Source organism: Rattus rattus, chromosome 3 (assembly GCF_011064425.1).
Source record: "Rattus rattus isolate New Zealand chromosome 3, Rrattus_CSIRO_v1, whole genome shotgun sequence".
NCBI classification, from domain to species: domain Eukaryota; kingdom Metazoa; phylum Chordata; class Mammalia; order Rodentia; family Muridae; genus Rattus; species Rattus rattus.
In genome coordinates, this window is record NC_046156.1 from 63,684,050 (window position 1) to 63,709,889 (window position 25,840).

A 25,840-nucleotide genomic window follows, 5' to 3' on the forward strand; every position below is an offset into this window, starting at 1 on the left:
AAACTGAAAGGCCTTGAGATGAGCCAGGGCGAGGAGGGAAGCACAGCAGAGACTTGGGCTAGAGAGAAGCGTGCTAAGGGGCTTCTTCGGCGCTTCTCCCGCATCAGGCTCCGCCCCGAAGATGCTTTCTGTCAGAGAAAGCAGCATTCAATCGGTTTCTGGCTTCCAAAATAAAGCAGCAGCATCACAGCGTCCTCTAGCCTCGCCGATTGTCTGCGTGTCCAGGGCTGGAGCTTGGGACCCCCCCGCCTCTGCGCACCAAGATGGCGCACGCCGCGCCCCTCACCTCCCCAAAGCCCCTCCCGCCCCCCGCCCGCGGCCGTAGCCGTCACTTCCGCCCCGCGGCCGAAACTGACACAAAGTAGCGGGCCGGGGCCCCGGGGGGTGGGCAGGAGAGCCCGGCTGCTGTGGGGGGCGGGAGCCTGCGGGCAGCGGAGCCGAGCGCCCCCGCCCCAGCCCCCGGCATGGGCCGGACGGGGCCGCCGGGCGGAGCGCCGAGCGCAGAGCGCTAAGGTGAGGCGCCGCCGTGGGGCCGGGGGTGTGGACCGGGAGGGCTGGCTTTGGGAGGCGCGGGCAGCGGTGCCACGGGGAGAGGCTGTGGGAGACTGGAGAGAAGGGTTCCCCAGGATGGAAAGACCGGGTAGCTGTGCGCAAACTGGGAAGATGGGGCCCCGAAGGGTCGTGCGGAGTTGGGGTGCGAGGAGTAACCCTGGTCCCAGCCTTTAGGTGCCCAGAGAGGGAGTTTGGGGCTGATAGGATTTGTCCCGCGAAGGTGGAGGTCTCTCTGTGCCCCAGGGAAACCAAGGGTGCCAGGGATGTTAGCTTTGGGAGATCAAAGCTGTGTACTGGGACCTGGATACTGTCCTTGGCGAGGGAAAGAAGGTGGCCTCGGGTATTATTGTTTTCTCCTGTCTCGCGGATCTGCTGGCTTCCCCTGAAAAGACTCTTGGTTGGAAAGGAACGGAGGCCAGACCCAGAGGAGGAGCCTTTTTCCTTCATGGAGCGTTGCCTCCTTCCCATGGCTGGCTATTTTTATCCCAGATGTGGCTGCAGAGGGGGCTGGGGTAGGGCGACGGGGCAAGGCGACGTGGCTGGTGGGCCTAGTCAGTTTAGAAAACGAGAATATCCTGAGAGGGGGACCTTGTTACCAATGATTTCTGTTACTGCACCCCTCTTGAGGATTGAGGCCAAACTTGTTCTCAGTCTCCCCAGGGTCCTAGAGGTAACAGAACTTTCCTGATCCTTGTCCAGACTTGATGCTTGATGGTCAGCTTGTTCCACTGTTAACTCTTTCCAAGAAGGAAGACCCAGATCTTAGGGCTAACGAGGTTTGATAGCCTCCCACTGGAGTGGGGCTGGACAGAAGCCAGTAATGCCCACCCTGCATCCTCTGCTTTAACCTCTGGCTTCACACTCCACCCTTCCATGACTCATGCTCTAGATTGGGTGGAGACCCTGGCTGGGGCCCTGGAAGAGGGTTTGGCATCACCAAAATGTTCATGAGATTTTTCTTCCTGAGCCAAGGGGGCAGCACTGTTGCTTGCCACAGTTGTGGAGAGTCAGAAGTGAAAAGGACTTAGTGCCCCTCAGGACTGTCTGCTCTGAGGTCAGGGACGGGGTGTGGGTTAGTGAAGGGAGAAGTGGTAAGGACGACTGGGCCAGGACCAGAGTCAGTAATTACAGAGATTGGGCAGACAGGCAATTAGTATCTCTTGGGACTGACAGGCTGGAGGCAAGGGAACTAAGGAGGGGGGAGGCTTCCCATCCAAAGAAGAGAATTTTCCTGTTGCCTGGACTTACACCATTTTAGGAGAAAGTACATGGAGAGGTGGAAGGAAGCAGAGGCTCTCCCATTCTTAGTATCGTACTGACTGGACTCAGGGTGAGAAAGAAAGGTGATCCCTGGGCTGGAGAGATGGCTCAGCGGTTAAGAGCACCTTGACTGCTCTTCAAGAGGTCATGAGTTCAATTCCCAGCAACCACATGGTGGCTCACAACCATCTGTAAAGGGATCCGATGCCCTCTTTTGGTGTATCTGAAGACAGCTACAGTGTAATCAAAATAAAAAAAAAAAATAAATCTTTAAAAAAAAAAAAAAAAAAAAAAAAGAAAGGTGATCCCTTAGCAGGGTTGGGAAGACCTCTCTGATGGCCCCAGAGGGTGGCTAGACACGATTGAGAGGAAGTGGTTTGAGGACTGTCTGCAGGAAGTGCCTCTGATGAGAAAGAACCCTTCTGGGGAGGAGGCGATAATGGAAGGCCAGTAATGAAAGTAGAGGTGGGAAAATTAGGAGCTTTCTAGAAGGGTGGAACATGCCCACCCTGTTTCCTGATGCTCTGCCAGGTGCTTCCTGGTTCATATGTCTCCACCCAACCTGTTAGGGGAAATTCTACTTTCTAGTACAGGCAGCCTTGATTGCCACCAAGAGGGCACATGGGACATCCATTGTTCCTCAAGTGAACACCTTGAGAGCCTTGTCTCATCTGTTTTATCTGGTCTCTTCTAGGCCCTTCCCGATAGGCTTTGGCTTCTGTAAATTTTCAGTCCCCTCATGTTATCCAGGACAGTGGGAAGACCTTCCTTTCCTCTCAGGTATTCATGCCAGTGCAGGAAGATGAATGTTAGTGCAGTTGGAGGTGGTGGGGAGGGCAGGGCAGAGCTAGGATAATTTTCAGAAGGGGTCTGGTGTGGGCAATGAAGAATTCTCAGCCGTGTGTGTCTGCTGCTTTTTTGCAGGGTCTCCCATGGATTGCTGGAACCTTGCTGGGTGAGATGGCACTGTGTGCAAAAAAGCGCCCCCCAGGTAAGAGAGGCAAGAAGCGGGTCTCTGGGGGCATAATGAAAATGGCTGTTAGCCAAGGGAAGAGGGAAGACTAGTATGGTTCTGAGGAAAAGGGTATTTAAGGCCCATAGGCGTCCTGAGGGGGTAGTTTAAGAAACAGAATTCTTCATTTCATCCTTGGGCCGGTGTTCAGCCTTGACTGCTAATCACCAGCCTCTTAACTCAAAAGCATCTGCGGTTCCTACTCTTTGGCCTGGGCTCTTGGGCTCTGTCCTCCTTTGCCTACCCACCGGAGTCCTCCTCGGTTTCCCGCGGAAGGAGGGGGTGTGTGGGATGAAATCCGTTGTCCTGGACAACGCGGGCGGTCGGCTCTCCGGCATTGGCTGTGGGAGGGGGCGGGGCCGTGCGCTGACTTTCGCCTACGCGGCGCTGGCAGGCTTCAGCTCTGCAGTGGGAGCAGGTGGGGCGGAGCCTGGGGCGTGGGCTCCAGGTCCCGGCCACTCGGAGCTCGCCTCAATCTGAGGTTCGGGAGCGGAGCTCCTGCAGAGCTGGTGGTCCCAGGCGCAGGTGGCCGTGAGGATGGCTTGGGCTGCGGGTGTCGCGCACGCCCAGCGGCCGGGGCTCCCCTCTGCGTGGCCGCAGCTCTTGCGCCTCCCCGGGGGGCCGCCCCATAGGCGACGCTGAGGCCAAGGACAGTCAATGCACCTTTTAAAAACGGGATCATGACGGTCCCCAAGGAGATGCCGGAGAAGTGGGCCCGGGCCGGGGCACCTCCCTCTTGGAGCCAGAAGAAGCCTTCTTGGGGGACAGGTAACAGGAGGCAGAGTCTGGCAGCTCTCACAAATCTGTAATTTACCCCCTCTGACCTCCACATTCCCTTGTCTTTAGCCTCCCTTCCTCCTTACATTCTTTGAGGGCCCTTTGGGATCCTCCTTTTTCCTTGCATGGTGCTTGGAGATTAGGGTCTCAGTAGTAAAGGGGACCCTCTGAGGGAAGTTTCTGGGTGTCATATGGCTCATTTGTCTGGGGACTCTGTGGCCTGGGGTTTGTTACTGCATTGTGCTTGTTGGGGGAAGAGGTCTGGAATTCTGTCAGATATAAAGTGGCAAGCTTACTGCGTAACCAAGTTACAACTCTTTTAAGTCTGAGGGGGGAACCCTTCATAGGGCATCTCTTATTCTTGGCCCTGGAATTGGCACCTGCAGCTTGAGTCTGCAGGGCTTAGGCTGAGTGCTGCTAAATAAGGGTCATTAACAGTGACATTCCCTTTAGGGGAAATACTTGTAAATGGTGGAAAAAGGTTGCAGTCACATCTTATCTTGTCTCCATTTCTGCTCAATGTGCATGACCCACATCTCTGACACACACACCCCCACACTTGAAGATGAGCTTTGCAACAGGATGATGTCATTGTCCACCAGTCAGAAGCTGCTTATGGTGACATGTGACAAGAGGCTCCTTTAGAGATACTGCACGTGGGCCTGGGATACTGCAGCAGAGTGCTTTTAGGGCACTGTGACCCTCTGTCTTGGCACCACCCACCAAGCTCCTCCCTGAGATTAGGGTGAGAAGATTGCCATGAGTAGGTTTGCAGTGGCCTCCACACGGAAGGAAGCTTCCGGCACTACTGCTTGGTTATGGGGATGGATATATTAATAACAAAAGCAAAGGATCTGAGGATGCCACTGGTAGGGGGAGGAACAGAGAGCTCCCAGTGGATGACCTTGATGGGTGATAGGAACAGAGAACTTGTCCTGTGCTATGAGTGTATCCTAAGGAGTGGTGGCACAGCACTTGGAAGGCTGAGGAGGACAGAAACACACAGTGAGACTTTATCTCAGAGGGAAGTAGGGGAGTAGTGTGCAGAGCCATGTGGCCTAAGCTGTTGGCAAACCGTAGACTAAAGTTAAGAGTTTAATAAGACCAAGGCTGTATCCTGTGGAAGAAGCCATTGTTGAGCAGAACTCTTACAAAGGTTGTGTAGGACTGAGTTAGTTTGCTCCTCCTGACGACACCTCGTTCTATTGCAGAAGAAGAGCGGAGGGCACGGGCTAATGACCGTGAATACAATGAGAAATTCCAGTATGCAGTAAGTGTTCCCTGTTTCAGAACTGGAGGGAAGAATATTGGAAAATCCAAGGCTGAGGCTGGTGGCTGACTGGGAAGGGTGATTGGGGGAGGCAGAAAACCGTTTCTGCCCAGTTTCCATCTGCTCCTAGGCTGACATTTTCGGGCTTTTTGCCACTGAAGCAAAATACTTTGACCTAGAGGACAAATACACTGTCATGGGAAGACTTTCTTCCATTCTCCTTCTCCCTGCCCCACGCCTGGGGTTGCTGGCAGAGGGTGGGGTATGAGTGCAGAAGGTTGGAGTGAGGGATGCCTCATTATTTCCCCTTGTTGCTACAGAGTAACTGCATCAAGACCTCCAAGTACAATATTCTCACCTTCCTGCCTGTCAACCTTTTTGAGCAGTTCCAGGAAGTTGCCAACACCTACTTCCTGTTCCTTCTCATTCTGCAGGTAAGTGACCTCTCTTATGTCTTCTGTATATCACAAAACTGAGTAAGGCTAAAGATGAGGATGAATTTAGGGGGAGGAGCTCAGACAGGAGCCTCGGAATCATGCTTCTTGCTCTTTTCAGTTAATCCCCCAGATCTCGTCCCTGTCCTGGTTCACCACCATTGTGCCTTTGGTTCTCGTCCTTACCATCACAGCTGTTAAAGATGCCACCGATGACTATGTGAGTTGTCACATTCTGATTTCTCTGGTCACCTCCCCTTTTCATTCCTCCCTCCCCCAACCTCCAAAGCCACTTTTATTCAGCACAAGGCCTTGGTGACTTTGATGTTCCTCAGGGTCCTGATAGACGGGCAGTACCTAGGCTGAGGGTTAGGCAGGGATTAGGGAGAGAGTTGGTTCCAGGATGCTCCTTACAAACTTCCAGGTGTGGGGAGAGACGGTGTCTTACTTTTCTTAGTTCTCTTTCAGTTCCGCCACAAGAGTGATAACCAGGTGAATAACCGTCATTCTCAGGTGCTGATCAATGGAGTGTGAGTGACTGTTGGAGACCAGGGCTGGGGGAGGAAAGAGGTTCCCGTGGGAACCTCTGTAGCTACTGATGGCCTCTACTATCTTCCCTTTGCCGCAGTCTCCAACAAGAGCAATGGATGAATGTATGCGTTGGTGATATTATCAAGCTAGAAAATAACCAGTTTGTGGCGGTAAGGGACAAGGCTCCTTTTCAGTCTGCCGGGCTATTTTTCCCCTTTGGTAGAATTGTGGAAAGAGATTTTCCAAGATGGTGGGCTTCTGTGTCATGTTAAGGTAGCTGGGACTAGTTTTCCATGCTTTTTGAATTCAGAACAAATGGAACAGATCTCTGTGCCAGCCATAATGGCATGGGCCTTTAATCCTAGAGCAGAGGCAGAGACAGGTAGGTGGATCTCTGAATTCAAGGCCAGCTTGGGCTACATAATGAATTTCAGAGCTAAGAGGACTGTGTAGTAGGAGGCTCTGTCTCAGAACAAAAGAGAGCCTCTGTTTACTGGAGGGTGGTCCCCAAGTCCTCCCACAGCAGGGGTTTGTGCTTGTGAGTCCTCATCACACTTTCTGTGTAGGCGGACCTCCTCCTCCTTTCCAGCAGCGAGCCCCACGGGCTGTGCTACATAGAGACCGCGGAACTGGATGGGTGAGTGGCTACTTGCTGTCTGTTTTCTCCCTGTATCTTTAGAGGTAAAAGATTCTCTTGAAGGAGGTTCCCGGGTCTGAGATCTGAGGAGTTAGAAAAATATGTCAGACTTTTGCTAGGCCAAGCTGTTGGGGGTTGAGTGCCCAAGGATTGATTCCGGCTGCTTGCGGGAGAGGCCGGACTCAAGGTGTTGCTTGTTCTTCCAGAGAGACCAACATGAAAGTGCGCCAGGCAATTCCAGTCACCTCGGAGCTGGGGGACATCAGTCAGCTGGCCAAGTTTGATGGTGAGTAGTCCTGGAACAACGTTGGATAAAGACGGTGGGCTTGAGTTTATATTTTATCTTTTCTTTTGGCTTCTAGTCTCTGTGATTGTGCAAGTCTCTGGCCATTTTCGGCAGGGGCATGTCTGGGATGCCAGGTGGTACCGTTGGCTTTTGAACTGAGGGTCATTTCAAGGGAGCTTTGTGGCTGTTGACTTGCTGCCGACAGATTTAGCATGGTTCCTTTTGCTTATCAGATCAGAATAGTGGTTATGTTCCTCATAGCAAATCAGCCCATCTGTGTGTGAGAAGTCAGTATTCTCTCTTCCTCTCCAGTTCTGCTCTCCTTATGTTACCAGATTAGCTGACAGTTCACCTACAAGTGTGTAACCCTAAGTAAGTGTGATCTTACTAAAATCTCTACAAGATGCCCTTTTGCCTGTTAAATACATTGTAAGTTTTTTGTTTGTTTATTTGCTTTGTGATCGTCTCACTATGTAGAGCTGGTAGACCTGGGTCTCCCAGAGATCTGCCTGCTTCTGCCCTCTGAGTACGGAGACTGTAGGTGGTGCGCAGCCACACCTAGCCTTTATAAATATCTTACCGCTACAAAAGGAACTTGCCTCGTCTTCCGAGTGTGCCAGAAGTTGGCCCTATCCAGCCACCCTTCGGCCATTTAGTCTTTTGCTCCACTGATGCTTAAGTAAAAAGCAGTGTTGTGACCAGTTCTGTATGTATGTATGTAGTCTCAAGGTTGTGAGTTTTTGGGAGCTGAGGGCACTGATCAGTTGTCAAAGTCCTTACTGAATAAGCTCGAGGACCCAAGCCCAAATGCCCAGGTATGGCAGCACACCTGCAGTCCCACTGCCAGGAGTCAGACACGGGAGGATCCTTAGGGTTTGCTTGACATCAGCGCTGGCTCATCGGACAGCTCCAGGTTCAACAAGAGAGAAACTCTATCCCAAACAGTAAGGAGTTCAAGTCCTGGGACCCATGAGGTAGAAAGAAAGCATTGGGTTCTGCAGTGTCCTAGTCTCAGTGCAGACTTGGTAGGCCTGAAACTCGCAGGGAGGGAACAATGGTGGTCGAGTGCCTTCACATGTGCGCCCTGGCATGTGTGTCTCTATGTGCTTGGCACACACATGCACACACACATAGAAATAAGTATAATAGAAAAAAGTCAATAGAAGAGGATGGCCCATGTTGACCTCTTGCCCCACATACATGTGTCACATACGCAGAACTGGGATTTTGGAGTCTTAAAATATATGTACTTTTTTGTATGGTGCTAGAGATGAACTTAGGACCAGGTAAATACTCTTCCACTGAGCTACATCCCTTTTGGCTGTACGTGTTAATGTCAGTCATACCACCATGTTGTTTTTCTGTGTAGTGAAGGATTACCTTGAACTCCCGAGCCTCCTTCCCCACCCTCTAGAGTTCTGGATGACAGGCAGGCACCGGCATACCTGGTTTATGTGGTGTTAGGTATTGAACCCAGGGCTTCAGAGTCTTTATCGTAATCTTTTCTTGAGAAGTCCTGGCAGTAGTGTGGCAATATCCCAAGTCCTTATAGCAACCTCCAACCCCTAGCACTACTTTTTCTATTTAAAAACTTTTTTTTTTTTTTTTTTTTGCAGATAGGGTCTCTCTCAGTATGGAGCCTTGTAGCCTAGAATTCTATGTAGATCAGGTTGTTGTCAAACTCAAAAGATCTACCCGCCTCTTCCTTCCCAGTAATGGGATTAAAGGTGTGAACCACTAAGCCTGGATATTTACATTTATTAAATTGTATTGTTACTTTAAAATTTGTGTGTGTGTGAGTGTGTGTGTATATGTGTGTGTGAGTGTATGTGTGTGTGTGTATGTGTGTGAGTGTGTGTGTATGTGTGTGTGTGTAGTGTGTGTGTGTATGTGTGTGAGTGTGTGTGTATGTGTGTGTGTGAGTGTGTGTGTGTGTGTGTGTGTGTGTGTGTGTGTGTGTGTGTGTGTGTGTGTGTGTGTATGTGTGTGTGTGTGTGTGTGTGTGTGTGAGTGTGTGTGTGTGTGTGTGTGTGTGTGTGTGTGTGTGTGTGACATGTGCATGCACATAAGAGTCACATGTGTGCAAGTGTAGCAGATACCCTGGATCTGGAGTTATGGGGTATTGTGAGCTACTCTAGGATTCTGGGAAACAAACTCGGGTCCCCTGGAAGAACAGGACGTGCTCTGAACCGCTAAGGCTCTCCCCAGCCCTGTAACTACTTGTCTGTTTCCTTGTGTGATTGAACCCTGAGTGGTGGCACCTTCATCTCCCATCCAGGCGAAGTCATCTGTGAACCACCCAACAACAAGCTGGACAAGTTCAGTGGAGCACTGTACTGGAAGGGGAACAAATTCCCCCTGAGCAACCAGAACATGCTGCTGCGTGGCTGTGTGCTGAGAAACACCGAGTGGTGCTTCGGGCTCGTCATCTTTGCAGGTGAGCCTCCTGGCCTCCCTCCATGTGGGACAGAACTGATGGAGCTGGTACAACACAGAGGCAGTGCGTCTCCCTCCCTGGCTGCAGCCTCTTGCCTGCCCAGGGCTTCTGTTCTAGTGGCCCTCGGGTTTGTTTATTTGGCCTATTTCCCATTATTTTCCAGGTCCTGATACTAAGCTGATGCAGAACAGTGGCAGGACGAAGTTCAAGAGAACAAGCATCGACCGCCTGATGAACACACTGGTACTCTGGGTGAGCTCCCGGCTGCCCCTGCAGCCTTCCCTGACGAGGCCTTCTGCCCCCGTGGTTCTTCCCTGGCCGGGATCTAGCTCAGGGACTTCAGACTTCACTACAGACTTCTTTCAGACCTGCAGATGTTATTTTTAAAAGCCTCAGGGACGTTCATGAATCAACTTAAAGAAATCTAAACCAAACCACCCCTTCTGTGGGCTCGGCCACCATGGCATCTTAACATGCATGTGACCTGTAGCCTTTGCCAGGGACAAGGAGGCCTTCATAGGGATGGAGTCAGAGTTTAAAAACTTTCCACGGGGAAGATGCTTAGCAGGGTCTTTCTCCAACTTCTAAGGATGAAGGATCCCAAGGGGGAAAGCCTCTGTGTTCACTTTGGCAATTCCTGAGTCCCTCTCCTGTTTGCCTAGACTTGGATTTCACTGTTGGGCTTTTCCACCCCCTTTTGTACCCCTTCTGCTAGTTGCCTGCCCCCAACATGCCAGCTTGGGAGGCCCGAGGGCAGCCGCTGTTGAGATTTCCACTTTAGCCTTAAAGGGTTTGCAGAAACCCCTCATTGAAGCAGGGTTAATTCCCCATGCCAAGGCTCTTCTCGCCCCCTGGTGGCCACTGGTCAGGATGACGCCTGCTTTTCTGAGCCTCAACATTGAGGCAGTTTCGGAAGTAGTTGTTGGAGACCAGACAGTGGTCTCTGTTGTTCCCTCAATAGTTCCCTCCCTGTCCTTCTTCTTTCTTTCTTTCTTTTTTTTAAAGATTTATTTATTAATTGTATGTGAGTACACTGTAGCTGTCTTCAGAAACACCAGAAGAGGGCATCAGATTCCATTACAGATGGTTGTGAGCCACCATGTGGTTGCTGGGAATTGAACTCAGGACCTCTGGAAGAGCAGTCGGTGCTCTTAACCACTGGGCCATCTCTCCAGCCCCCTGTCCTCTTTCTTGCTCAGATAAAGTCTTGATCTGACTCAAGATCCTCCCAAGCCAGGCCTGGTGGCTCCCACCTATAATCCCAAGATTGGAGAGCCTGAGGCCAGTTGGTTGCCACAGGTTTGAAGCCTGCCTTGTCTCAAAACAAAAAAGTGAAGGAAGACCTTAGGATGTAACTTAGTAGATTGCCTAGTGTAGATGAGCTCTGGCTTTAATTCCCAAGAACGGAAAAAAGCATTCTATACAATACATAAATTCTGTTGGCGTGTGTGGGCCCGCACGGGGAGATTGGTCATTTACAGTAAGCTTCTTCATCCTGTCAGAAGTAGCTCACCCCAGCCACATCTTTTGAGGATTCTGGAAAGTTTCAGTTTGGGAGCTACTCAGTGTTTCTGCCTGCCTGTCGCAGAGTGAGAACATGTTCAGAGAGAGGACTGCGTGCTGTGGTGGTGGACAAGCACCTGCCGCCCGTCCTGGTCCCTTACAGTAGAAGAGTGTCACAGAGCTTGAGCTTTTTGGGCTCAGAATGTCATAGGCCTCTTTAGAGTGCACTGGCTCTGAGAGCTCTCTAAGCCCCGCCTCCTCTGCGGCTTTCATCCCTTCTCAGATTTTTGGATTCCTGGTTTGCATGGGTGTGATCCTGGCCATCGGTAATGCCATCTGGGAGCACGAAGTCGGGACGCGCTTCCAGGTCTACCTGCCCTGGGATGAGGCGGTGGACAGTGCCTTCTTCTCTGGCTTCCTCTCCTTCTGGTCCTATATCATCATTCTCAACACCGTTGTGCCCATTTCGCTGTATGTCAGGTATGTGCTTTCTCCAGGGAGCCTCTAGGCTTCCTTGCTCACTTTCCCAGGAAGATGAGGCCGTGAAAAGGAATGTGGAGTCTTTTCTATACTGTGACCATTTTATGTCACCTAAATTTCCTGACATCTGGATTATAGTGGAATAGAAACGATATTAATTTATTCAGCACCACATGCTATTCTGTTACATGTCTGTTCTGGGCAAGAAGTACCAAGATAACAAAGAACTGACCTTCTTCCCTTCTGAAGCTTAAGTCTGATAGAGGAAGAAAACCCCAAACATGTCACAAAATAGAAGCGGTTCTGCCTTGACTCTTCTGTGGGAAGCTGGGGCTACTGAGTTCTGTAGGTTGCCTTTGCCCTCAGAGGAGCAGATTAGCTGACCTGAGACTAGAACCAGTGCTAGCCCCTGAGGTAGCGTGTGATAGACAGCAAGTTCTTCGAGCAGTTAGTCAGGAATCCTTAGACAAGGAGATGGGGGCATACTGTGGTGGGGGAGGAGGAGGGGCCAGACACAAGGGCAGGCAGATGAGAAGCTGGGTTAGTGTAGGAGTCGGGAGCTTCGGCCATGAGCGAGGAGCTGTATGGGAGAGATCTGGGAACAGAAACTTGCTTTGGGTCGTTAAGGCCTTCGGACTTTGCGGGTCTGCAGGATCAGTTTTTGAAAATGCCTGAAGACTGAACAGTCTGGAATGCTTTAGCCGTCGGCCCGCGGTGGTGCGCAGCATCTGTAGGACATCGGCAGTAAGGAGAATGTTAATAAGCAGAGCCAGTGTGGACAAGGGAGGGAGGGAAGGAGGGGCGGGAGAGGGAGAAGGCAGGAGTCTTTGCCACCTAGTGCCTTGCAGTTGAGGTAAGGGAGCCTGTGGCTTTTTGTTTTTGAATCAGTCAGTGTCTATCCCATGCCATTTTAAACTGGTGATCCTCCTGCCTCAGCCTCTCTAGTGCTGGGATTGGAGGTCTATACCGTCACACCAGGCTGAGTCTCTAGCATTTTGAAGGAAGTACTTTTGCAGATGCTCAGATCTCTCTAGCTTTCATCTTTAGTTCATGACAGTGCCCCAGGTGGTACTCGGCTCTCCTTGCTAGCCCAAATCGTAGAAACGTGTGTATGGGGTGCAGGGGCAGGGGTGGGGCACGGCTTTCCTAGAATGGGAAGGAGAGTTTTGGAGTCCTGGGTTGACCGATGCCTACTGTCAGCCATGTGACCTCAGGCTAGCCCACAGTCACTTTGGGCCTCACATGCTGTCTGTTTTTCCTTCTCACATGATCCCTGTGTCCTTACCTTCATATGGATGTTTTCATAGAAGGCACTGAGTTGGTAAATACTGATAAAAAGTTACATTACTAATTCTCAGCACATGGGAAGGCTGAAGCAGGAGCACAGCCATAGATTTAAGGTCAGCCTTGGCTCTAACACCCCCCCCCAAAAAAAACAACAAAAAACCAACAAAACCAGCCACAACAGCAACAACACATTCCTTTGCAAATATTGGGTACTTAGCTAACACTGTGGGAACCACTTTGCTTCCTTGCTGTTATTTAAATGTTTTCCTGCTTCTGACTGAGTTTTGTTTTCTCACATTGTGCTGTGCTGTACCTGCTTTGTATCTGAGTTCTCTTGGAGCCCTTGGCAGTCACCTAAGAGAGTCCCCCTCCCCACCCCCAGTTGCATCAGTGTGCATGTCTGGGGGAGGGTGGGGGTGGGACTGGTTAGCGTCCTGGGGAAGGGCCAGGACTACATTCCTAGGCATCCATCCCATTTTTTTTTTTTGCCTCATAACAAGATCCTGAAAGGAGCCAGGTTGAAGCAGGATTCTAGATGTGTGGCCTGCTGGTTGGCCATCCTGGACCCAAACACAGGATTCTTTTCTGGGAATGTTAACAGCCCGATGCTATAAGTAATGATTAGCTGGAAGTCCCCTGCCCTGTGACGTGGTGTCACTCCCACAGTCTCTAGGCCTCCATCCCAGTGTAGGAGTGAAGCCCTTGCCTGTGCTGGGCAGTGGGAGCGCCTTGGGCTTCTCCTCAGTGTGACCTCTTGGAGTTGGCTCTGTGTTGCTGCGGCACGCACAGCACCCTCATTTTTATCTCTCTTTTCTCTCCCCTCCCTCTTGCATTTTCTCTTATTTTTCTCTGCATGGTTTCTGTCTTTAGTCCTGAGGTAAGAACTGGCCGAGCGCCTCGTGTGCAGTCCCTCTTCCTTCTCTGCCTGTGCCGTCTGTCCTGCCTGCCCAGAGCCTTCGCACCTTTCTGTGTGGAGAGATCAGGAGGGTCGGGTCTGGGGCTCCTTTGTCAGTGAGCAGCTCCACCTGCAGGCTTCCCTGCCCCTTCTCTCCAGGGTCCTGTGTCCAGGTGTCTTCTCCATTCCTGTTTCTCCCCAGGCCAAGTGCCTGCAGCCAAGGCCCGTGTGGGTGGGATATTTCCTTCCCTCCCTGCTTCCCAGGCCTCACCTCCTGTCCCCTATGCAGTGTGGAAGTCATCCGTTTGGGCCACAGCTACTTCATCAACTGGGACAAGAAGATGTTCTGTATGAAGAAGCGGACTCCTGCAGAGGCCCGTACCACCACTCTGAACGAAGAGCTGGGCCAGGTGGAGTACATCTTCTCTGATAAGACGGGCACCCTGACCCAGAACATCATGGTGTTCAACAAGTGCTCCATCAATGGCCACAGCTACGGTAAGGGTCAGTGCTCAGCGCTAGCCAGGGCTTACGTCTTGGCTGGCAGGAGAGTGGAACTGGGGCTCCCTTAGTTATCCTGACACTGGATTTTACTCCTCTCCTGCTTGGGTATGGGGTATGCTCTGCATCTGTGCCCAGAATTGTATTGAGAATCCTTTCTTCGTCTTCTCTTGTGGCCATTGCCCCAATCTCAGCTCTTGCACCAGAGAAATACCCTGGTTATTTGAAGTGAGCCTCAAGACACTGGCCTCTGGGTGTACTGGCTCTGGTGGCTGGCTCTGGTGGACCTTGGCTGCCCCATGAAGTGCAGCTTTCCTTGTTACTCTAGGGGCCCTCGTGGCTCTCTGGTGTGTAACTACAGTCTTCCTGGTATGGCTCTGTCACAGTGGCCTTGAGACTGAGCTGCTGGGATGATGTGCAAGTGCGAGACCCTGTGGTCAGTAAATGTTTTTTGTGTGAACCTAGACTTCATGGTCAGGGTATAAGGCTTTATCTGTTTCTGGGCCTGGAAGGTGCCAGGTCCCCCAGCAGGCCTGGAGTGTTGGTGGAAGCAGGCAGAGAATCAGCTGCCCTTGTGGGGAGAGCTACTGGGAGGTGGCTTGGATGGACATGGTGGGAAGTGGGCACTGTGACCCTGTGGCCATGTTCCTGCATCCTGGGATCCTGGGTACCTTACAGGATCAGTGTGGGCAGCATCTACAGGATGAGTACCTCTGGGGTCTACACTGGAGGTTTTCCGTGATACCCTGGAGAGTCGCAGTCCTGATGTTTCTTTGTCTTCTGTTTGTATGTATGTAGGTGACGTATTTGATGTCTTGGGACACAAGGCTGAATTGGGAGAGGTAAGATCCATCCTCCATGAATATTCTCTATGCCCGTTAGAGACAGTCTGGGCACCTGGCCAGCAGTCGCTGGCGTACATGGGACAGTGTTATCCCAGCAGGAAGTGGATATTTGAAGGAACACTGGTGGCGGGGGAGGGAGTGAGGTGGGGGTGGGGATTGCTGGGTGAGGCATGAAGCACACTGTAATCTCAGCACTTGGGAGGCTGAGATAGGCTTACAAGGTAGAAGCAAGCCTGGCTTATGTAGGGAATTCCAGGTCATCTCAGGCTACAAAGAAAAAAGGAAAAATAGAAATAAAAAAAGGCCAGCTAGACTTTTGAGGCCCACAGTGGCCAGGGCTCTTACTGAGAGGTAGGAGAGGGGAGAGTTAATTTCCTTGGGTGTGGGCAGCTCAGATTCTTCTTGTCTGTTCCAGAGACCAGAGCCTGTTGACTTCTCCTTTAATCCTCTGGCTGACAAGAAATTCTTGTTTTGGGACCCAAGCCTCTTGGAGGCTGTCAAGATGGGGGACCCCCACACACATGAGTTCTTCCGTCTCCTCTCCTTGTGTCACACGGTCATGTCAGAAGAGAAGAATGAAGGTGAGTGAAGGAGCTGGCTCACCTCTGCCCAGTCTGAGTTCCTGGGTGCTGCTGCTCTGCCTTGCTGCTGGGTTGGGCTTCCGGTGCCGGGACAGTGGCCACTTACTGCTCCCTCTCCCTACAGGGGAGCTGTACTACAAAGCTCAGTCTCCAGATGAGGGGGCTTTGGTCACCGCAGCCAGGAACTTTGGCTTTGTGTTCCGCTCTCGTACCCCTAAAACAATCACTGTCCATGAGCTCGGTACGTCCATCACCTACCAGCTGCTGGCCATCTTGGACTTTAACAACATTCGCAAGAGGATGTCGGTCATAGGTGAGGCCAGTCGGCGCAGGAGCTGAGGAGACGTAGAACAGCAGATGGGCCTGGGTAGCGGCTCCTGTTGGTTGATTTAGTGTGGACTTTGAAATTTTCTGGCACTTTTCTCCCTTGTGCCTTTCACAGTTCGGAATCCAGAGGGGAAGATTCGACTCTACTGCAAAGGGGCTGACACAATCCTGCTGGACAGGCTCCACCCCTCTACCCAGGAGCTGCTCAACAGCACCACCGACCACCTGAATGTAGGTGTGACGGCCTGGGGCGTCGGCACAGCTCAGCGTTGTGAGGGGCAAGGGCTGTGTATTGATGTTTTGTGTGCATTCATATCTGTGTGACTATGTCAGATCCCCAGACTGGAGCTACAGACAGCTTTGAGCTGCCTGCCATGTGGGTGCTGGGAATTGAACCCAGGTCCTCTGGAAGAGCAGTCAGTGCTCCTTACTGCTGACCCATCTCTCCAGCCCTGTGTTGTCCTTTTTAGATAAAAGCGTATGTGTATATGTACTTATGTATGTATGTGTATATGTATTTTGTAGTTGATATATGTGTGGGCATTCACATCATGGTATGCATGTGGAGGTCAGAGAACAACTTGAAGGGACTGATGCTATCTTTCTACTCTGGGCTCTGGGGAGTAAGCTCAGCTCTCAGCCTTGGTGCCCTTATTTTTGGTGGAGTTTTGTTTTGTTTTATTGGATACATTTAAGATCTTGATAGACAATGAATGCATTTAAGGTTTCTTTTTTTCTGAGGTGCGAGTATTTAAATCAGCCAGGCCTGGCATTACCTTATGCTTATGACCTCAGCATTTGGCACATAGAACTAAAAGGATTAGGAGTGTAGGGTTAGCCTGGGTTACATGAGCCCTTGTCTCAAAAAAAAAAAAAAAAAAACCAAAAAACCCAAAACCAAGAGGGTCATCAAAAGGGCTCATCACACAAAACCACGGAGGCCAATCATCACGGTTCCAGAGCCCGGATGGTGGGAGGAAGCAGCCAGCTTCTCTGTGTGCCGCGATGCACAGACTCATGCAGACTCAAACACAAAATACTGTTAAACATTTTTAAACACCCAACCAAAGATTGTCTCAGCTAGCCGTTGAGATTTGAGATGCAGTTCTCTTGCTGTGATTTCTAGAATCCCTTTGATTTGACTTTTCTAACTCTTCCTCCAGGAGTATGCGGGGGATGGGCTGAGGACCCTGGTATTGGCCTACAAAGACCTGGATGAAGAATACTATGAGGAATGGGCCCGGAGACGCCTGCAGGCTAGCCTGGCCCAAGACAGCCGAGAGGACAGGCTGGCCAGCATCTATGAGGAGGTTGAGAGTGACATGATGGTATGGACCGGGCAGGGCAGACTGAGGGTGCAACGGGATGCTGTAGAGCGTACAGCTCTCCTCAGAAGCCCTTGTGGTATTTTCAGCTGCTGGGTGCCACAGCCATTGAGGACAAGCTTCAGCAGGGAGTTCCAGAGACCATTGCCCTCTTGACTCTGGCCAACATCAAGATTTGGGTGCTAACTGGAGATAAGCAAGGTGAGAACTGGTGGCAGATTGACACATTAGTCCTGCCACACCCTTGTGTGGAGCCGGGCCACCAGCTGGGAAGGCATGCTGACCTGGTGGGTGCCGGCTGCAGCCAGCTTGTTCTGTCTTGGCAGAGACAGCTGTGAACATCGGCTACTCCTGTAAGATGCTGACTGACGACATGACAGAGGTGTTCATAGTCACAGGCCACACTGTCCTGGAAGTGCGAGAGGAGCTCAGGTAAGCAGGGCTAGGGATGCAGCTGCCCTGAACTGCCCGGGACCTGCAGGCTCGACTCTCTCTCTGCTGTTGTCCTGGAGTCCCCACCATACTTTCTTCCCTGCCCTACAGGAAAGCCCGGAAGAAGATGGTAGATTCCTCCCATGCTGTGGGCAATGGCTTCACCTACCAGGGGAACCTTTCTTCTTCAAAGCTCACTTCTGTCCTGGAGGCTGTTGCTGGGGAGTACGCCTTGGTCATCAACGGGCACAGCCTGGTAATGCCTGCCGTCTTTATCTTGGAGCAGGCTACCAGGCAGGACAGTGCTCAGACCTTGTTGAGTGCTTGCCCGTAGCTCCTCTGTTCCCTCCTGGCAGAGAGGGCTATGAGCATGGTTATGCCTTCTCTCAGTATGCCCCAAGATTTTATCTCATTTCCTTGACTTAAGGGAGGGAGGGGTTGTGATTATCAGAGGACCAGAGATGAGGTGTTCCCTGGGAACACTGTGACTCTTTCTCTGTTTCAGGCCCATGCCTTGGAGGCTGATATGGAGCTAGAGTTTCTGGAGACAGCATGCGCCTGCAAAGCTGTCATCTGCTGCCGGGTAACACCCTTGCAGAAGGCACAAGTGGTGGAACTGGTTAAGAAGTACAAGAAGGCAGTGACACTTGCCATTGGGGATGGGGCCAATGATGTCAGCATGATTAAAAGTGAGTATGGGCTTGGCTGGACTCTGTAAAGTCTCAGGAACAGGGAGGGGTGAGGAGGGGGGCAATAACTGGGTGGGAGGAGTGAGGGGCAGGGCTGTAACTGGGTGGGAGGAGTGAGGGGCAGGGCTGTAACTGGGTGGGAGGAGTGAGGGGCAGGGCTGTAACTGGGTGAGAGAGGTGGGAGGTGGGGCTGTAACTGGGAGGGAGGGGTGGGAGATGGGGCTGTAACTGGGAGGGAGGGGTAAGGGGCGGGGCTGTAACTGATGGGATCTGAAGTATATGGCCACCTTCACCTTCCTGTATCTTTTGTCTCTGCAGCTGCTCACATTGGTGTGGGTATCAGTGGGCAGGAAGGGATCCAGGCTGTCCTGGCTTCCGATTATTCCTTTTCACAGTTCAAGTTCCTGCAACGCCTCCTGCTGGTGCACGGGCGCTGGTCCTACCTGCGCATGTGCAAGTTCCTCTGCTATTTCTTCTACAAGAACTTTGCGTTCACCATGGTCCACTTCTGGTTTGGCTTCTTCTGCGGTTTTTCAGCCCAGGTAACAAGTGTTTCCAGACGTCTCTGCTGCATATGTAAAAACTCCGTAAAGGAGGGTGGGGAGAGGCCAGAGCTTGTTGGGCAATCTTGAAAACTTGAGTTCAGATCCCCAGAATCCATGTAGAAGTCAGCAACAGTGGTGGATGGATATGGAAGACTCTAGAAGCTTGTGGGCCAGCTAGCCTGGCTCACACAATGGCAGAAAGCTGAGAACCAGCACCCAATAGCTGTTCTTTGATCGTCATGCACACCATAGCACACACACGGCCCACCCCCACCCCAAACAGACACTGCCTCACATCTCTCTTATCCACGTGAGGAGTAAATAAACACCTAACAACACACCTTAAGTCTGTGCTTTTAACTGACCAGTCTCATTTGTTTAGCATTTAATAAATGTTGGCATTTCTTTTTCCTCTTTCTTTTTTTAGGGGCAGGGGCATGGTTTATTTTAATACAGGCTGACCTGTTATCTACTGTGTAGCACCACTTGGCTTTGAACTCTGAATCTGGGCATATTGGTGCACACTTACCCCAACACTCGGGGAGGTAGAGATAGGGCATTGAAAGTTTGAGGTCAATTTGGGCTTCATAGTGAGTTCCAGATCAACCTGAACACATAGGAAACCCTGTCTCAAAATAAACATCCTAAAAGGAAAGTATTTGTTGGGAGAGTGGAGCTCCAAGGGCCCTGAGGAGCGTTGGTAGGGCTGCTTGCTGCTGGGAAGCTGTCTCTCTGTGCATGATTGCTGGAGAAGGCTCTCGCTCACTCTCCCGCCCCGTTTCTCTTCTAGACCGTTTATGACCAGTATTTCATCACCCTGTATAACATCGTGTACACCTCCCTCCCAGTCCTGGCCATGGGCGTCTTTGACCAGGTATGGGGGAGGTCAGGGGCTGGGCTATGAAAAGTTGTCTGATACAGCAGGTGCAGGGGCAGTGCCCCGATGCCAGTGGACACTTCTATTTGGGGAGGCAGTGGGATTCTTCCCATCTTGGCTCTGGAACCTGTAATTCCCCTTGTTGCTGAACACAAGAGAGGTTGGGAGAATCTAGCTGGAGCCTGTATCTGTTACCCGAGACTTTAGGAAGGGGGACTGGAGAGCATCCATGGCAGCTTCTGGGCCCTTCTCTCACAGGATGTTCCAGAGCAGCGAAGCATGGAGTACCCTAAGCTGTATGAGCCTGGCCAGCTGAACCTCCTGTTCAACAAGCGAGAGTTCTTCATCTGCATCGCCCAGGGCATCTACACCTCTGTGCTCATGTTCTTCATTCCCTATGGGGTGTTTGCCGAGGCCACCCGGGATGATGGCACCCAGCTGGCAGACTACCAGTCCTTCGCAGTCACTGTGGCCACATCGCTGGTCATTGTGGTCAGTGTGCAGGTATGAGGCTCTCCCTCAGGAAGGAGGGAGCCTTCCTTGGGGGGTGGGGGGCTGCCTCAGCATCACGTCTTTGTTTCTGGTGGTGGGGTGGGATCTTGGGGTACTCCTACCTTCGATAACTACTCTTTTGCAGATTGGGCTGGATACAGGCTATTGGACAGCCATCAACCACTTCTTCATCTGGGGCAGCCTCGCAGTTTACTTCGCCATCCTCTTTGCCATGCACAGCAATGGGCTCTTTGACATGTTTCCAAACCAGTTCCGGTTTGTGGGTGAGTACCCGTGGCATCCTTTTAATGATGGATGACTCGTGTGTGATCTAGGGACATAGGGTAGACAGCTAACATTTACCAGTACTTTGCATGCCAGGTACCTTGCAAGGTACAATGCAATATGAAGAGGTGGTTGACCCAGGCCCTGCCGCCAAGGAGCGTCTATGTCCGTGAGAGTGATGAAAAGCCCTTCTGGCTGTGGAATGTCAGAGCTCCCAGGAGGTCGGGGCGGCAGGCTTCACGGTCAGCAGTGTGCCAGTGGGGGTGACCAGGGATAGGCCTGTAGAGGAGACTGCCGTTAGTGAGCGGAGCTGGGAATGTGAAGGTACCACTTGCCTCTTGGAGAGAGAGGTCTTAGAATGCCAGGCTACCAAGTGTGCCTTGCTTTTCCTTGCCAGAAGTCTTGACTTACTTAGAGAAGAGTTGTTTTCTTTTTGTTGTTACTTGTTTTGTTCTTTTCAAAAGATTCCTTTAGAAAATACATGGGCTTTCAGGTGCCTCTAATCCCAGCACTAGAGAGATGGAGGCAGGACTGAGGTCCTTCTCCGATACACAGCAAGTTCAGAATAGCCTGAACTTCATGAGCACCTGTCTGAAAAAGGAGTGTGCGTGTGTAGAAGAGAGGGGTGTAGACTTGGGGATATAACTCAGCAGAATGCTTGCCTACCATGCACAAAAGGCCTTGGCTCCATTGGAGGGTTTGAGCAGGAAGTATGTAAAACAATTTCTGTTTTAAAGGTCGGTGTTACTGTATTGGATGCTGTGTTGGGTAATGAAGTAGAAGGACACAAGTGAAAACAGAATGGCTGACCCCCAGCAGGAATCTAAGCAGGACAATGGGCTCTTGGGATTCCTTAGATATTTAGGAACTGAAGCCAGCACATTAGCTTGTGAGTTTGAAGAAGAGAAAGGAGTGAGAAGGGCATTGTTTTAGCCTAGAGAGTGGCACTCTAGTGCTTCCCTACCTGGAAAAGGCACAGAGCGGATCTGGGGTAGAGGAGATAGTCCACCATGTGGGCCGTTTAGCCTGGAGACTCCTTGACTGAGGAGGTTGGAGAAACAGAACTGGAGTTTTAGGAGAGTCGGGGACCAGGTTTGGAGATGAGCGTTTGGGTGGCAGGCAGAAAGAAAGACGTTGAAGGCGCTTGGGTTTTGAGTTCGAGGACATGGAACCATCAGAAATAGCAACGGGGAAGTGAGAAGATCCCTTCTGTCAACTTCCTGACTCCTGTCCCTCAGGGAATGCCCAGAACACCCTGGCCCAGCCCACCGTGTGGCTCACCATCGTGCTCACCACGGCTGTCTGCATCATGCCTGTGGTTGCCTTCCGCTTCCTCAGGCTTAGCCTGAAGCCGGATCTCTCCGACACGGTGAGAAGCCTGGCAAAGCTGGCCGTAGGCCCTGGGGGGTAGCTGCAATGTGACAGGAGAAGCCTCTTTTGCTTGGGTGCTGTAGAGCTGTGTCGGGGCTGCGGGACGCTGGGGGCTCGCGCTGCACCTGGCTACAGAAGTTCCTGCGCTGCTCTGCCATGGTGCTCTGGGCCCCTCAGTCATGGTGGTGCCTGACGTTGTGAGCGAATACTGAAGGATTCCCCTTCACTGTGCCCTCCTCAGGTCCGCTACACCCAGCTGGTAAGGAAGAAGCAGAAGGCTCAGCACCGCTGCATGCGGCGAGTGGGCCGCACCGGCTCTCGGCGCTCTGGCTATGCGTTCTCGCACCAGGAAGGTTTTGGGGAGCTCATTATGTCTGGCAAGAACATGCGGCTCAGCTCCTTGGCCCTCTCCAGCTTCAGCACACGCTCCAGCTCCAGCTGGATCGAGAGCCTGCGCAGGAAGAAAAGTGACAGTGCCAACAGCCCCAGTGGCGGAGCTGAGAAGCCCCTCAAGGGCTGAAGGCCTGGGCTGAGACCACCTGCGTCGGGGATCAGAGCTCACAGGGCCAGCGTCTGGAAACTGCTGGTCTTCCATGCAGCCTGCCGCCTCTGCCTGGTGGACTGCTCTGCCGGTCTCACCAGTTTTTAGAAGTGGAGGAAGTGGGTCTCAGGGGCAGCACTGGTTCAGGCCTTGAATGGGGCAACAGTGAGGGACAAGATATGGAACCAAAAAAACATGAAAAAAGAACTGTGAGATTGGGTCCACCCCTGTCCTGCTTGGAGTCCACAGGGAGACTGTAATCTCCATATTTTTTTACTCTATTCCCCAGAGGGGCCTTGCGCCCTTGTTCCTGAATTACACAAGAATGTATCACGCCGGGAAGCCAGAGACCTGCTGGGGCCTCCGAGCCCCTCATATCATCGTATGTCCTCTTGGTTTATGTTTGTGTTGTTTGGTTTTGTCTTTTTTATTTGGTAAGTGGAGGAGGCCTTCGTGTGACGTTACGTTGTGGTTAGTATCTTAACTCTCCTGGGAGGAGGGGACTGGCACACACGGGGATGTCCTCGCTGGTGGAGTGGCCGGGAGGGCCACACCTTACTTTTAGGGTGCCAGTGTCCTGATGGGACACAGGAGCTACCAGACAGGGAAGAACAAGAGAATGTTGGAAGAACAGAAAGGAAGCATAGAGCTGTGGCCTCCCCAGGGCACACATACGGGTCCTTGGATCTCCTAAGTCCTGCTAATGCTGGACTGGAGCCCAGACAGCGGCTCCATCATTTTCAGTGAGCTGTAGCTGAGAATGCAGTCTAGTTCTGAGACCAGAGATAGGGTTTTCGGATTCTAAATTGAGTCCCCAGTTCCTTAGCTACTCACTTCCAACTTCCCTTCCTTCCTACCCCTCCTTATCCGGTGCTTTTTCTACCTTACCCTGAGGTGAGACTGAAAGGGGAAGATGACCTCTGCTGCTTTGGCCCAGTAACCTAGGGCTCTGTCCTCTGGCTTAGCCTCCAGCAAGTGTGGTAGGAGGTAGATAAAACCTGTTCAGACCACTTGCTCGGTCCGGACAGAGCGTCTTTGGACCCTTTCTACAGCCCGCTGTCCGAGTCAGGTACATATGGAGGTAGTTTCTGCCTTGTCGCTTCCTGAAGACTCTCTTCCTCTTGTTTGCCAGGAGCAGAGTAAGGGAGGGGGAATGGTGTGGACTGGAGTGGGGGACACGGGAATCTAGGTATTCCATGCATTGCCCCAGAGGAGTTGGAGGTGGGCTGCGGGGAAATGGGTGCCAGGATGGCAGGAAGGAGGGGGAGGACAAGACTGGGAAATCCCTTTGGCCACACAGTTTACAAGCCCAGTATCATGTCTGTTTGTGTGTCTCTTAAAAGGAAAGTCTGATTTTTATACCAAAGAGGAAATGATTTTTTTTGTATTTGGTTTGTCTATATTATATAAATACATATTATATATATATAGCTATATATATATTATTTTTTGTTCTCTCTCATTTTTTAGGGAGGGAGGAAAGTACCACATTGCATTGAGCTGTAATTAAGGAACATTCTGTATAATTTATGACATTTCTATAATTGCAAAAATTATATCATTTTATGGATATAAAAGAAAAATGCCTTTTTATAAAATTCCAATTTCTGAGTGGTGAGTAATTTGTCTCTTTTTTGATGTCTAAACAAGACTGTGGGTAAAAGCACAGGCAGAAACCCTCCAGGGGTTTTTGTGGGTGAATCTGAGTGGAAGCTAAGCCCTCGGGGCAGCTCTCCACACTCCTGTGACTTGAATTTCAACAGCACTGGGCAGTGCGAGATGGCACAGGCCAGCTCATTCCGTGCGCATGCTAGATGCACATGCAGACGAGTGCATGCGGAAAGGTAACTTCAGCATCTTAAGGTTTTATTTTTCTTGTCTAGGGATGACTGAACCTAGGGTCTTAGCATAGGCAAGTGCTCATTTATTTCATCTTTAAGGAGATCTAAAAAAAATTTTATGTTCATGTGTACATACCTATATGGGTACAGAGTCCTAAGGAGAACACAGATGTTGGATCTTGTGGAACTGGAGTTAAGGTGGTTGTGATCGGCCCAGTTTCTGCGGGAAACTCTGGAAGAGCTGCAGCAGTGTTGTGAACCGCTGAACCATCCCTCCAGGCCCTGGCTCTTGGCTCTCTCTGCCCACTCTTCTCCAATTGCTCCCTGAGGCTTGGAGAGGGTGATAAAGATGTCCTCTTTAGAGCAGTCCACCTCTGTCAGTCTTGGCACTTCGGCCAGTTACGAGTTTCTGTAATAACCACCACCTTTAAAAACCAAAACCAACCAACCAACTCATGTACCCCAGGCTAGCCTCCAGCTCACCACACAGTTACAGATGAAGTCTGTCCTGCCTCTGTTTCCCCAGTACAGCACAGGCTGTACCACTACGACTGGTTAATGTGGTTAGGATTTGAACCCAGGCCTTGGTGCATTCTAGGCAATCAAGCGCTACCTGAGCCTTCAACTTTCCTTTTCATTTTTAAAGCCCTTTCATTTGGAGATAGATGAAACTTACCGAGCTGCCCTTGAATTTGCTCTGCAGCTCAGGTTGGTCTTGAATTGTTTGCCTTGGACTCCTGAGTAGCTGGAATTGCAGGCATTCACCACTGTGTTCTCAAGGTTTTTATTTTTTAATCTCCCCCTCCTATTGCTTCTTTTCCTCAGAGAATATCCTAATAGCCTCTCAGCTTCATGGCTTCTCAAGTAAATACCAGTGAACCCAAACAAACATTTGTAGATCGACTGTGACTCCAGACTGAGGTAGGCCAGGGTGCTGGGCAACTTCAGTACAGTGATCTGACCCACCCCTGGGCTGAGTCTACCCCTCTGCTAATCCATCTGTCCTGAGGCAGTGCTCCCTGTCCTCCTCCTCCTCCTTCTCCTCCTCCTCCTCCTCTTCTTTTTTTTTTTGGTTCTTTTTTTCGGAGCTGGGGACCGAACCCAGGGCCTTGCGCTTCCTAGGCAAGTGCTCTACCACTGAGCTAAATCCCCAACCCTCCTCCTCCTCTTCTAACATCACCACCTCCTCCTCCTTCTCTTCCTCCTCTTTTTCCTCTTCCTCTTCCTCCTCCTGCTCCCCCTCCCCCAGGAGTTCCTAGTGAATGCTCAGCTCAGAAGTCAGGAGGAACAGCCTCATCCTTCAAGAGAGGTAAGGAAGCTGAGACAAGAGGGTTGTCTTCAGTTTGAGACCAGTCTTAGTTATAGAGCAGGATTTTGTTACAAACAAATGGGACAAGAAGAGGACCACAAGCCTGGCAACAGCCTAGATTGGTTGTTTGTCTTTGTCTTTTGTTTTTTGAGACAGGATCTTATATAGACTAGGGTGCCCTGGAATTCAAGGATATCTACCTGCCTCTGCCTCCTGAGTGCTAGGATTAAAAGCCTGTGCCTGCCTCTAAATGAGAAGAACTCCCAACCTACAACAGCTCAGGGTGTCTGGCCTTGTGCCCTCTACCTCCTCTGTCACCCCCACCCAAAGGCTAATTAATACCCTTCCCGTGACCAGTGGGCCCTTGGCGTTACCTGTTCTTTCTGTCCCTTGAGGCTCCTTATTAGACCTGTGGTGAGGTTTTCCAGGCAGAATAGGGTCAGTCAGCCACAGAGAGAGTGTTCCCCTTCCCTTTTCTTTCTTTCTGGTGAGCGTATCTTGTTCTATAGCCAAAACTG

General features: G+C 51.3%; 1 protein-coding gene across 1 annotated transcript; it reads left to right on the forward strand.

The window, feature by feature from the left end:
* The first annotated feature begins 495 nt into the window (after nt 1–495).
* Atp8b2 (ATPase phospholipid transporting 8B2) lies at nt 496–23,790 on the forward strand. Its single transcript, XM_032897939.1, has 28 exons — nt 496–513; nt 2,737–2,803; nt 4,813–4,871; nt 5,192–5,305; nt 5,427–5,525; nt 5,774–5,835; nt 5,934–6,006; nt 6,403–6,473; nt 6,680–6,759; nt 9,038–9,196; nt 9,360–9,448; nt 10,983–11,179; nt 13,651–13,859; nt 14,661–14,704; nt 15,123–15,288; nt 15,413–15,601; nt 15,731–15,846; nt 16,779–16,943; nt 17,030–17,141; nt 17,267–17,372; nt 17,484–17,628; nt 17,878–18,061; nt 18,380–18,603; nt 19,397–19,480; nt 19,742–19,987; nt 20,121–20,259; nt 21,499–21,629; nt 21,873–23,790. The coding sequence occupies exons 2-28, from the start codon at nt 2,773–2,775 to the stop codon at nt 22,149–22,151; spliced, it is 3,573 nt and encodes a 1,190-aa protein (XP_032753830.1). The 5' UTR covers nt 496–513; nt 2,737–2,772; the 3' UTR covers nt 22,152–23,790.
* The last annotated feature ends 2,050 nt before the right edge of the window (nt 23,791–25,840 follow it).

Excerpts from the sequence above, each read along its gene's own strand:
- Atp8b2 (XM_032897939.1), top strand. The coding sequence starts at position 2,773 with ATGGCACTGTGTGCAAAAAAGCGCCCCCCAG. Across the intron at positions 14,705-15,122 it reads ACAAGGCTGAATTGGGAGAG|AGACCAGAGCCTGTTGACTT; the intron begins GTAAGATCCATC and ends TGTCTGTTCCAG. Across the intron at positions 15,847-16,778 it reads GCACCACCGACCACCTGAAT|GAGTATGCGGGGGATGGGCT; the intron begins GTAGGTGTGACG and ends CTCTTCCTCCAG.